A 13,431-nucleotide genomic window follows, 5' to 3' on the forward strand; every position below is an offset into this window, starting at 1 on the left:
TGCTCAATCACTTAAGTCAAACAAGAGTGTGATGGATGCTGGTGAAGGGCAGGGCAGCTTCTGGACAGCTAGGCTGGAATCTCCTTGAACTGAAGAAGTACAAATAATCCTTACCTTCAGACGTAGCCATCTCCCCGAATTCCACTGGAAGAAACAAAAGGATAGAGAACTTTGACCCTTGTTGGCCACTTGGGTTAAGCTGCCTATTGTAGTTTAATTTCTCTGCATTTTTCACTCCAGCAAAATTACTGATACCTCACGTGGTACAGGTGCTTCATCATTGCAGGGATCTTAAGTATGTATTTTGTGAATAATGAATCCTCCTTCTGGGGTTCACATATTTAATTCCAAAGGTGTCCTTAACGAAATATTTGCCTCACAGTAATATAGTGTCCTCTTTAAAGGCCAGCTGCCAACAGACAAGGTTAAGAACAATGTGAAAACTGTCTTTGAGAAGTGCAGAACAAAAGCAGTCTTGTGCCTCTGTAATTTGGTCTCAGCGAGGGCTGAACTATGTCCAAGAGGAAATGTCAAGGAAGTAGATGCACTTACAGGACTGGAGACAAGAACTGTGACTAGTATATTGGTTTATTAACTAAGATTAACAGATACTAAACCTTAGAACTGGGGAGGTTAGAGGAGCAGAAGGGGGAACCAAAATCCAGAGCCTTGTACATTGAGCTGCAATAGAGAGAAGTTAGGCAAGATATGGGTGGAAAAAGAAAATAGATAAAAAGAAATTATGTCTTTATTAAAAAAAGAAGTGAGTGCAAATAGAAGAATACTTTAAATAGGCCTATTTTTTTCACAGAGTGGTTGGTTACTAAGACTGTCTGAAATCTAAATTTTTCTAGGTGTCTTGGTGGGTGTGGTAAGCCTGGTGGCCTTTTAGCTTGGAGCTGCTGTTTAAGAGCAGTGCATGGCTTCCAGACTGACTCCTGCAGATCTCTACAGAGCAAAAGGAGTTCATGTTTGCACTGAGATAAGTCTTTGTTCTTGTTCAGTGTTTACCAGATTGGCTGAGGCACCACATTTGCTACCAGCAAGAAGCAAACTTAAATGCAAATAGAACAAGAGGACACAGCCTGAAGCATGATTGGGAAGGTTTTAGATTGGAATTTTAAAAAATTTTTTCACTGAAAGGGTTATCAAGCAATGAAAGAGGCTGCCCAGGAAAGTGGCTGAGTCACCATCCCTGGAGGTATTTAAAAGACGTGTAGATGTGGCACTCAGGGACATGGCTTAGTGGTGAACTTGGCAGTCTCAGGTTAATGGCTGGACTTGATGGTCTTGGAGGTCTTTTCTAACCTAATGGGTTCTATAAGCTTGGAGAGCCTGTTCACAATGTAAAAGGTAGAGACTGAAAGAAAAACAGCAGGATGGAGCCCTCAACAGTGGTACCTCAGGCCCACAGGTATGTCTAATACCCTCAGGAAATTCTTCCAAGGTTTAAATTAAATCCAGCTAATTATAGCTAAAGACTTTTTCTTGAGGGAAAAGAAAATCAACAAGTCCTTTAATGCTTGTTTTAGCTGTTCCTGGGGGGAGGGTGATTATTATTCCTGGTAAGATCTAGTCTATAATGCCTTGTGCTGTCTTTAATTATTTCTAACTGCACAAAGCCATGGGAAGTCTTTCACAGTTCAGCAGGTGAGGGGTCAAGATCCCTGTAGAGGGAATTAAGAACTCTAAGAGTTGCAGGAACAAAAGGAAGGACCTCTCTGCATGTAACAACTGCATTCTTTATTTTGCAGGCCTGTGTTAGTATTTAGTAGATCTGTTACTCAGCTCTGGTGTATTGACATGAGAAATGTTGTTGATATGACCAATAATTTGCATCTGTTCAGGATGTGGCTTCCTTGTTGTCATGACCCATGATGCATGAGGATGCTAAATGTCAATAAAGTCATTGGTTTTCTGCAGGAGGGCCAGGGTTTGGAAGAACCAAGGCTGAATGTGCCCGGGTAGATGGGCAGTGTTTGCAGAGACACCATGCTGTGGTGCTGCTCTTCCTGAAGCCTTCTCAGAGTTTGGAGCTTTAGATCATTTGTAGCAGAACTGTGCACAATTCAAAAGTTCAAATTATAGGCTGCTCAGAGTGCATGTCAGTAGACCTGGTATTTCTACTTCTGCATCTAGGGAAATATATATATATATATTTTTTTAATGAAAATGCTGAAAAACATGGAAGCAACTGTGTCAAACCAGTTTCTGCCTGCCAAGAAGGGCCAAAGGTGGATAATTGGAAGTATAGTTTGTGAAAAAACCTTGCTTACTGGTGTGAGCAAGGCCCTCAGCAGTTTAATAGACTTAGAAAGTTTATGAGCTGGATGGATGTCAGACCCTCTGTCCACAAACTCCATAAATGTGCCTGAAATCTCCTTGAATTCTCTAACTCAACAACCTTCGTTGCAATGTGTGATTTATGTGTCTCACTGAAGAAATCCCTATTTGTTCACACCCTCATTTGTTTTAAACTTGTTGCCTGATAATGCCATTGAGCACTGTGGTTTTGTGGCCTGGGGAGTGAAACTGAGGCACTCCTTTTCTATCCATCTTTCCATGTCACTCATTATTTTATAGCTCACTTCCAAAGAACACTTCAGGTGTGGTTAAACAATTTAGTAAACCCAGATGCCTCTCAAAGACATGGTGATCACATGAGACTGTGATAATTGGGAATGAATTCACCTTCCTGCTCAAGTGTGCTCCAAGAATGGAGTAATTTTTTCACTATCAGGCTTTATGCTGGATTAGGTATAATTTTGGCAAAAGCTTGTGCTATATGCTTTGATCATTCAGACAGAAACATGATAATCAACCCATACCTGATTCAAATCCATGCCAAGTGACCCAGCCATGCATGGATTTGGTATTTATGATCAGGGAATGACCAGAACAGGAGGAACTTCCTATGAGGTCAGCTCTCATATCCATCTGGCACTGTGTTCTTCTCCAGCATTGGCAAAAGCATGGGATATTCAGGGAGAGCACATGAGCCTGGGCACTTTATGTGGTCCATTCTCTTTAGCACCCAGAACAATTTTATCATGACTGTTAATGGGTACATCCCCATCCAGTCCTTTTAGTATTTTCAGTCTTGTTTCAAGTGCATCCTCATTCTAGTGTTGTGTGTTATGCTGTGTAAGAAGCTGCTCTGCTTTCACCCTATTTGCCTAATTTGTTGGAATTTATAAAATTTCATCCTATTCCCACTCAGTCATCTCCCCTCCAAATGAAGAGTTACAGCTGTTTCAGTCTGTCATAAACTGACTTTTCCCACCCTTTTTCTGTGCCTTCTCTAACCCTCTTGTCTTATTTGAGACATGGAGACCAAAGCTGCACCCAGAATGTGAGATGTTAAACTGATTTATTCTGTGCTCCTGTGTAATGACCTTGTGTAGGTTCACCAGTGCTTTAGAGGCAAACTGACACTCCTTTCTGACACCCGTTTTGACAACACCCAGCACAGTGTGGATGTTTTTAACTGATGCTGCACACTGAGCTGCTAATTCAGAGACCACCAGGGGTGACTCTGGGACCATCTTCTAGTGCTTGGTAGCCAGTTCAGAATTTCTCACACATGCGTCATTATTTTTACCTCACTGCACCACCTGAAAAGCTCAAGCTATCGTCTCTTTCTTAGGCTAAATAGACTCTGCCAGGGTCCTCTTTTGATCACACTTCACAGTGTTTTCTCTGCATTGCTGAGTTTTAGGTTCCTTTTGAGATGGGAAGACAAAACAGCAAGCTGTAGCCAAAATGCAGTAATTTAGTGGCATAAGATGTTCCCTGCCATATTTTTATTTAACTTCTTATGCTTTCTAATGGCTGATTTCAGGCTTTGACTGCTGCAGTGCAAGAAATAGAAGTTTTACATGGAAATATCCCAAAAGACAGCAGAATTTCTCCTGAATAGCTATTTTAGAGCCTGTTCTGTTTAGAGCCAGTGTGTAACTAATCCTGACCACTGTATTGTCAACTTGAAATTTTGTTTTCTTATAGAGGAGATATTCATAGTTGGGAGAAGACATGTAAAGTCACAGTGTCACACAGATATGAAATACCCCAAGATTCAGAACTGACACCTGTGGCTGCCACAGCTGTTTTTTAAATTACAGCTTGTCATACAGGATTCTCTATTCACCTTCTTGAAGAGCTGAAGCTTTCCTATTGCAAATCCTTGGACCTGTCAAAACAGCAGAACCAGGGGGAAATCAGGGAAAGTATAAAAACGTTAAGACAGCTCATAAAAGCTCCAAGCTTTGAAAGAACCACAACAGAAATTCCGGGCTTGGGGATTAAGGGAGGTTCTTTGCTGAAGCAGGATGTAGGATTTGACAGTATACTGAACAAAGCAACCCTGCACTGGGAAACAGAGTGAATTAAATTACTAAATTGGTGAAATCTTCCCTTAACTTCTATAATCCTGAGAAAAGAAGGCATGAAATGAATCCATTTTAACCACTCATTAAGAATTTTTTCCTTTCCATATGCCCAAGATTTTTTTTTATTCAGCCCTCCTTGATAGTTAAATGCAGTGCAATAAATTTCTTCTCTGGAACTTCACTTATCACAAATGACATAGTGTCTTAATAAAAAATGGTTGTGAATTAACCAACTGTGTTTTAGATTTAATAGACTTTTCATTTTGAGGGCCGCATCTTTTTGTTGTAATTATATTTTATTCTTTGGAAGAAGGGATTTAAGTTATGAGATAATTTTCTTGACTAGTACATATTGTGGGAGTGTTAAAATGAGCTAAAAGTCATTCCTACATTGCAGGGTTTTTGTTTTTGTTTTTGTTTTTGTTTTTTTTTGCATTTGAAATGAAAAGAAGTAACATTTTTGTAACTTGGTGTTTATTTAATGGAAATTAGAACTACTCGTGTGTAGATAATTATTCACCTAGTGCAGTACTGCTTGATCTACTGGAAGACTCTTTTGAAAATGAACTTGCATTGAAAGAAGTGGAATTTTAAGAAGCTGAATAATAACCCCACCAAGGCATCTTAGAAAATTGCAAATAACAAAATCCAAAGATAAAAACCTACCTATCAAATTTTATGTTCATGTGTAGGAAGGCAGAAGGTTTTTTTCCTGTTTCTTCAGTTTCTGCTTCCTCAGCCAAGGCAATCACTGTACCCATGGCTTACAATCTTGAGGCACTGGAGCTGGCTCAGAGATGAGGTGCACAAACCATCATCCCTGAACTAAATCATTTTGATGGTTCAAAAGGCTTGCTGAGACTTCTGCTTCCAAGGAAGAAGAGACTCGGGGAAAAAGCAGGGCAGCTGCTCCAATAAGGACTTTCTGCTGCCAAGAGCACTGGCAGCTCACTCAGCCTGCCCATGTGAGAGCTGGATGGTCTCGGGATTTGTGCTGGATAAAACAGGCTTTGTATCTGTGTCTGCCCTCTGGTGTGCAGATCCCACTCCCTGGTTTCGTTCCTCTCTGCTCACACACCAGCACAAGGGAAGGGCATCCCAAGGGTACAGAAATGGAATTTGACAAATATCTTGGTCTAATGCAGCTAAACCCAAGTCTGGGTTTTGCTTGACTGAGTTCTGGAAAACTGCACAGAGAGGGGGCTCTGAGGAAGGGAACAGAAGGTCCCTCCTTGAGCTATTTAACTTCCAATTTCATAGGTGATGGAGAAGTGTTTTCTGCACCCCACAGTGAGTGCCTAGAGAGAGGTAGATAACCTGTACCCTAGAAGTGCCTGTTTGTCTCTGGATTGCTTGTAACCATTCCCACAGCAGGAAATCAGTCTCTTCTTAAATCAACTCTTCAAGCAAACAGACTTCTCAAAGATTTCACTGGAAGAAAATACTAAGTTTAAACAATGTGGAGAAACTCTGAGATTCAATATTAGTAAGGTCATTTGAACTCTCATGCTGACAGCCCTGAAGTAGATTTTTTTGCCAGCTTTCCTTTAAATTAGACTTCAAATTGCAATTATTGGATATCTAAGGGAACATTACGCTGTGCAAGAAGTGATCATAAAGCCTCTGTGATGATGGGATAGCTTAGATGAAAAGGAAGACAGACAGATGAAAAGGAAGAACATGAAAGCAATTTTTTTGAAAGTGGAGGCTGCCATGGATGAACCATGACAAGAGAATGAAATTTGTGAGTCTTTTTTTCAAGGTATGAAAATTAATTCAGTGGACCTGTGGCACTGATAACAGGAAATGAATACTTGTGTTTACAGAGGTGCAAATTCAACATGGTCTGAGTATAGGCAAATGCTGTGATATGGTTGATGTCTCACTCTTATTTACTATTTATATCAGGGGAATCTCAATGAATCACAGTCATAAACTAAGGTCTACATTGTACTATGCATATACAGGAAAGAAAAAGTTCCCCTAACTTCAGATTTTTTTACAATCCCCGTGTGAAAGGACCTGGGACACTTGGTCCTCTTTGAACTAAGAAATGTCCTTGATTAGCTGAGATGGCTGATTCTAATTGCTTCTAATCAAAGCACTTAAAACAGGAAACTTCTTTGTAGCCTGTAAGAATTCTTTCATCCACCTTCTGTTTGGGCATGAAAATGCTTTATTCTATCTCAAATCAGCTTGTAGGATCCAGTAAGGAGCAAAACCTCTAATTGTGCATTATGTAGCATGTGGGGGTTAAATCTTCACTTAACACAAACAACCTCCAACCTCCCCACAGGTCTATGACAGGTGAATGAATTTTTTTGCACCCCAAGTCTCTCCTGATTTCCCATGTTTGTGCCTCCCTGATAGCCAGGAGTTCCTGGGGGAACACAGGAGACATTCCCTCACAATATCTTTGGGGTTTACCTAGAGGTGGCACAAAGTTTTATGCCTGGCTTAGGGATACAGAAGGGTATGGATAACTTTGGGGTCATTCTCAAATCTGGTATAACTGCACAGAAGATCCAAACTTTCTCTTGTTAAAATTTACACCATCTTGAGGAAGAAGGGATGGGATAATTTTCAAATTTTCAGCAGTTGATTGAAATTATGTCCAAACCACAGGGAAAGACATTTTGTGGAAATCTGAAGAAAATTTACATTTTTTATTCCTTCCATGAGAACAAACTGTCTACCACAAAAAGCATATCCCCAGAATGCTTTCAGGAAGCCAAACTGGTTATATTAAGCAGTGTGGATGTTACCCATGTGCACAGTATGAGGGTGTACACACTGACACTGGCTGACAGGTGGTTTACATATCAAAGTGATGGAGCCTGTTGATTAATTCACTTCCCTGAAGACTTTATTTACTTAGTTTAGACCCTTAGAGAGAAGATTCTCTCTGGCAAATCCCATGTACAGGGAATGTCACCCTGCTCTGCTGCTGAACAAACCCACAGTCAACAGCTGAGCCTTGCAAGTGACCTGTGCCTGCCGCCTCTCTGGTGCTGTCAAGGGACACATCTCTGCATGGTTACCTTGGCTAAGGTAACCTCTGGGGTCAGGGACACATCTCTGCATGGTTACCTTGGCTAAGGTAACCTCTGGGGTCAGGGACACATCTCTGCATGGTTACCTTGGCTAAGGTAACCTCTGGGGTCAGGGACACATCTCTGCATGGTTATCTCGGCTAAGGTAACCTCTGGGGTCAGGGACGCATCTCTGCATGCTTACCTTGGCTAAGGTAACCTCTGGGGTCAGGGACACATCTCTGCATGCTTACCTTGGCTAAGGTAACCTTGGGGGTCAGGGACACATCTCTGCATGCTTACCTTGGCTAAGGTAACCTTGGGGGTCAGGGACACATCTCTGCATGCTTACCTTGGCTAAGGTAACCTCTGGGGTCAGGGACACATCTCTGCATGCTTACCTTGGCTAAGGTAACCTTGGGGGTCAGGGACACATCTCTGCATGCTTACCTTGGCTAAGGTAACCTCTGGGGTCAGGGACACATCTCTGCATGGTTACCTTGGCTAAGGTAACCTCTGGGGTCAGGGGTGCAGAAGAGCTCAGATGCATCCTGATGCTATTTGTTGCTCAAACCTCTGACAGACTAAAAACCTGAGACTGAAATCTGGTTTACTTCAAAGATGGGTTTTGCTCTTGGCACCATGCAGTTATCCAAAGCCTGGCTAGTTCTCTTTCTGTTACCCTGTGGCACCTTCTGCAGTTCTGTCTTTAAGCAGTTTCAAGTGTTATGTAAACATAAGAATCGTGGAAGACAGCCCAGTTAACACATCTGGCTTTATTAATGGCCATTTTCTTCAGTCACCCTCTGTCTCTTGCTTTGCTTGAGGCTTGTATTTGTCTGGGTGCTACATTTCCACTCATACTGACCAGATTTTAGGATTCTTTGGCACAAAGAAGTTGTACATTTTCTGCTATTGTACCCTACATTGCTGACATTCCTCTTGGGTGGGCCAGTAAGCTTAATTTGCTTGCTCTGAATAAAACCTTTAAACATTATCAACTTCCCTTTCCAGTTTGCAGTATCTTTTCATCCACAGCTTGAGTTTGCAGATGATTTCAGATGTTAGAGCACTGGTCACTATCAGATTTACTCAGCTTGTAGGTGCCTGCTGGTTTTGGCTAGTTGGACTGTGTGCTTCTGCAGGTAAATTTTTATACCTCCAATAATTTAAGCAAATAAATCCTCTGATGACAGGGGAAAGAAAATTTGCTAAATATTTGTCACTGCATGCTTGTGGCCAACAAAGAGCCTGAAAAATGCTGCTGTTATATGAAATCCTTTGTGTTTGCCTCTCACCACTTGGTTTGTTTGTCAGTACTGTTAACAGCACAAAATTCTCAAGTAGCATAGATTGTTTCTCCCTCTGAAACATGTGGCATAATTGTTTTCTTGGAAGAACTGATGCTAGGCAGAAGCACCTCTCTAACACAGCTTGAGGAATAACCCTTGTTCAGGCTTGTTCATTGCTGAAGGGGAGTGAGAACTACCTGAATTATGTGGTGCATGTGCCACTGATACCGTGGGTGTAGTGGGTGTCCTGACCAAGGTATTTACACAAATGACTTTATCTCAGTTCAGTGGAAAACTGCTTTTGTTCTGGATCCTCTAATCTGCCTTTTATCTTTGGTCTTGTCACAGGCATAAGGAATGAGCTACATGTGTGGGAAGGCAGTAGATTGGAAACTTATCTTTGACTTCCTTTCTTTGCATCTGCCATCTTGGTTTGAACAGAAGTTTTGGCTCTTGTCACATTATGCTTGCCTGTACATGGCCAAAATTTAAAAAGAAACTACATTAGATGAAGCAAAAAGTCAGAGCTTTCTCTTGTTTGCTGTTGATAAAAGGAAATTCAGAATATAATGATCTTGCTTGGAAATCAAAACTCCCTCTTAACAAGTCCTTGAGTTAAATTAGAATCCAGTATAGAGAAAGGTTTGAAAATATGGCACTGATCAATTTTCTTTACTTTTTCAGAAAGGGGCTGTTTGCTGGCATGAAGCTGAAGAAGAAGAAAAAAGGCGAGAAAGGGCTGACTATTGCAAACAAAGATGCATTAGGTAAGCCTCATAAATCAATATTTCAACAGGGATGAGCAGGTGGTGGGGGATTATATTAGATCTGATTTCATGTGAACTCATTTGGATCGTGTCTCAATGCTTAGCATTGATAAGACAGGCAGTAAACTCCTTATCACTCCCAAATAAACAGAGAGCTAATTCTTTTTACATTAACTGTTTCATGAAGTTCACATTCAGATTCTGTGAGTTCATACTGCTATATCTGGTACAATAAACTAAAAATATCAGCCTGCCTCTTACCATAGAGAGATGGCACATTTTTGAGGGTTTTTTTCTACTTTACAGGTAGATAATTTACTACTAGTGTGTGATTCCTCCCAAAGTTCTGCTTCTTTTAGAAAGCATAAATACACGACCTGCATAGGCTGTGATGGCTGGATGGGCTGGCTCAACAAGGCTGGCAGCTGGACTCAGTAGTGTCTATGTGCCTGTTGTGAGTGCACACAGGGTGAGGAGAGTGGCTACAGCCACAGAGATATAGGAAATGGTTTTGCAGGGGAGCTGCTGCTGTAATCAATACTGCTCAATACAGACCACGAGTGTCTCTAACTGGGACACCCAAATAAATACAATACTCAGTTTATGATGATAAATTCACTTCTCCAAGTGAGCTTTTTGCTGCTAGAAAACAGATGTGGGTTTTACTTCCTTGTCTGTTTTCTTCATCAGGTGATCATGATGAGATTGCAAATTTTCTGCACAACACTCTTGGAAGACAGGAAGAGGTAGAGGAAGACCTAATGAACAGTGATGCTCTGTCCACTGCTTTTGGATCCTTAAGCCCAAACAGGAAGAGGTGCTCCTTTATGTATCTTACCTAACATCCCCCTAAACATCTTTTCCGCCCTTCTCAGGAAGGGCATTACCCTCGAACAAAACATCTGACAGAAAATCCCTTTGCTGACAGCAGTGATCCCTTCACTCCTGCTCTCCCACAAGACAGAGTGGAATGCATTTGTCAGCTCAGTGGTATCACCAGATGCTACCCAGTGCAGGGAGAGGCTGAAGTGGATCCTGAATGTGCCTCAACTGTGCTAAGGAGCTCTGCTAAACAAAACAAGCCAAAGGGAACAGTGATCTGTATAGCAGAGCTTTGTAGCTGTGCTTTTCATACAGGAGAGGAATGCAGACTGGGGAGGAATGGAGTCAAGCTTGATGGGATCAACAAGTGAAATCATTGCCATGATAGGTAGCTGCACTGGTTTGTGCGGATGCAAAACATTTCCCTATCAAAAAGTATATGAGACAGACAGAGATGGTCTCTGCCAGTGAAATCAAGCCAAACAGTTCACAACAAAGCTGTCTGCCATAAATAATAATTTTTACTGTTAAGAAGTCTTTCCAATGTGTATCCATGTACCAGCTCTTACCTAGAGATGTCTAATGACTTCTGTCATTTAAACAGGGCAAAGCTGGTGACCAGAATTCATGAAGACGAGATGAAATCCCAGAACTACCAGGTGAGCAGGGGGTGACAGCCCTTTTGTGATTGTGAAATCCCTAGATAGGCTCGACCTGAGCCCAGGAGTGTCCATGGTGTCCTTGTGCCCCACAGATTGCCATCACCATCATTGAGGCCAGGCAGCTGGTGGGTGAGAACATCGACCCTGTGGTGATCATCGAGATAGGTGATGAGAAGAAGCAAACAACAGTAAAAGAAGGCACAAATGCCCCTTTCTACAATGAAGTAGGTGCTTTCTCTCAAAGAAGACACTTTCTTCAATGGTTCTGGGTGGACTCTGACATTTCGTAGCTCATGAGGGGATGAGTTAAGTTTGCAGCACTTCCACATCTGAACAGGGAGGTCTCTCCAGGAGACAAAGCACCAGCAATAGCTCCCGTGGGGTTTAGATCTGTTTGGTCTTTCTCAAGGTCTGTCCAACCTGTTTCCCACCCTCTCCTGCACATTCTGCTTTACTGTCACTGCTGCTGCAGTTTTTTAAATCATCCATTTAGGAGCTTTGTCTGTACTGCACGCCCCCCCCCCCCCCCCCCACCCCCCATACCTCCACTGCCTTTTCTACTATTTCATGGTTTCAGTCTTTCTTTGACATCTGTTTTTTCCAATTGGTGACAAATGACACCAAAACAATCCCTAAAACCAGCAGGTCCTTTGGGCTTCCTTGTACCTCCTGTCTCTTTTGACAATACCTTCTGATGCAGACTGAGGCCCATGAGCATTTGTGAAGCAAATCTTGTGCAGCCATGCAAGAAATAGAGTAGAAAACAAGTCTGGGCCGCGGCAGAAACATGTCAGGGGCAAGGAAAGGATTTTGCTTTGTCCATCGCTGCCCCCCTATACCCCCAGCATCTCCCCAGGGCTCTGTGCAGTAACACAAAATGCTGAGCCATGCAGCTGACAGTGCTGGCTGCCTGCCCAGGATGGTTCTCATCTGATGTCCCCTCTTCCCACAGTACTTCGTGTTTGATTTCGTTGGACCACAGGTGCTGCTGTTTGACAAAATAATCAACATCTCTGTAAGTACCTAGGACAGCTTAGCACTGTAAGTAAGAGTCATTGTTTTTGTGTCACTTCAACTCTAAATGTTTCTTAATGTAGTTAAAAATAAATAATTTTAGGTACCAAGAGTGCTAGAAAGTCACCATGAAGTATAGGAAAGAGGATAGAGGAGAGGATAAGGAAGAGGAGTCTGCTGGCAGAGATTTGAAGGAACATACCCAAAAAGAAGATTTAGTCTGCATTTTCAGGGACACTCATCGCTGGTGTGGCAAACTGCAAGGTAGAATGAGAAAGTTCAGCTTAGCTCTCTCTTCTCCTCACTGTCTTCATCCATCTAATTTTCAACCTGCCACTTGATTCAAGTGACTAAGTTGAAACTTATTGTTTACATCAGTTCCTCAGATATAACTGTTTCTAACTAAATGAAACTAAACTAGTGCAGACACTTTCTCCAGCTGGGGCTCTCGAGCTGTCTGGGAGTGTCACTGTTTGGTTGCTGTTAGCATGGCAGTGCTCTCCAAGAGTTCAGTGCTACTTCCACTGCTCACTGCAAGTAAAGTCGCAGCAAAACTGTAGGGAGACCTTATTGCTCTCTACAAATACCTGAAACAAGATTAGAGACAGGTATGGGCTTGGTCTCTTCTCCCAAGTAATAAGTGACAGGACAAGAGGAAATGGCCTCATGTTGGACCAGGAGAAATTTAGACTGGACGTAAGGAAAAATTTCTTCACTGAAAGGGTAGACAGACATTGGAATAGACTGCCCAGAGAGGTGGCAGAATCACCATCCCCAGAGGGATTTAAAAGGCATATGGATGTAGCAGCTGGGGACATGGTTTAGTGGTGGACTTGGCAATGCTGGGTTAATGATTTGGCTCCATCTTATAGATCTTTTCCAACCTAAATTATTTAATTCTATGTTTCTATGACATCTCAGAGCAGTCCTGATGGAAGACACACATGCTCTTGGGCTTGGACATTAGATAATGATGTCCAGATTAGAAGGCCCAGTCTATGAAGCCATGTTAATTATCTTGTCCAAAACTCATCACCACATGAAGCAAAGCTGCTAACGAGCTAGAGATCTCATGAGACTCTGGACAGTGCTGTATTTGTATTTTTTGGAAATTTCAACAGCGGTGCCCTTCATGAACTCTTTTTTTGGCTAAAAGTCCATCCATTTTATCAGAGATTTCTCTGGCAAATAAACAGTGTATTGTTGCTCCAGGAAAAGTTTTTTTCTCTGAAGTGCTTTGTCCTTTTCAATAAAGTACATCAGGAAAAGATCTGTGCTGGTTGAGTTTGACAGAAACAAGCAGTGCTCAGGAGCTACAGTACACATCACTTCCTTTTCTGAGCTGCTTATAGTGACTTTTCCCAGCTACAGAATAAAATGTGTTCATTTACACATGGACAACTGGACAACTGGGTTTTCAATGCTGGGAGTAAACTGACAGTTGGAATCCTAAA

General features: G+C 42.0%; 1 protein-coding gene across 4 annotated transcripts in view; it reads left to right on the forward strand.

Moving 5' to 3' along the window:
• The window catches only part of FER1L6 (fer-1 like family member 6), an 82,893-nt gene that overhangs the window by 10,891 nt on the left and 58,571 nt on the right, over positions 1-13,431 (forward strand). The window contains exons 1-6 of one of the 4 annotated variants that reach the window (XM_072924989.1): positions 1,090-1,414; positions 9,397-9,479; positions 10,170-10,296; positions 10,906-10,960; positions 11,056-11,187; positions 11,916-11,978. In XM_072924989.1, the coding sequence (XP_072781090.1) occupies positions 1,380-1,414; positions 9,397-9,479; positions 10,170-10,296; positions 10,906-10,960; positions 11,056-11,187; positions 11,916-11,978 (495 nt within the window). In that variant the 5' untranslated portion in view covers positions 1,090-1,379. Of the gene's footprint in view, positions 1-1,089; positions 1,415-9,396; positions 9,480-10,169; positions 10,297-10,905; positions 10,961-11,055; positions 11,188-11,915; positions 11,979-13,431 lie in introns of those variants that run through there. The other 3 variants (XM_072924988.1, XM_030266657.4, XM_072924987.1) reach the window with 3 other exon arrangements.

This window comes from Taeniopygia guttata, chromosome 2 (genome assembly GCF_048771995.1).
Source record: "Taeniopygia guttata chromosome 2, bTaeGut7.mat, whole genome shotgun sequence".
Taxonomy (NCBI): Eukaryota; Metazoa; Chordata; class Aves; order Passeriformes; family Estrildidae; genus Taeniopygia; species Taeniopygia guttata.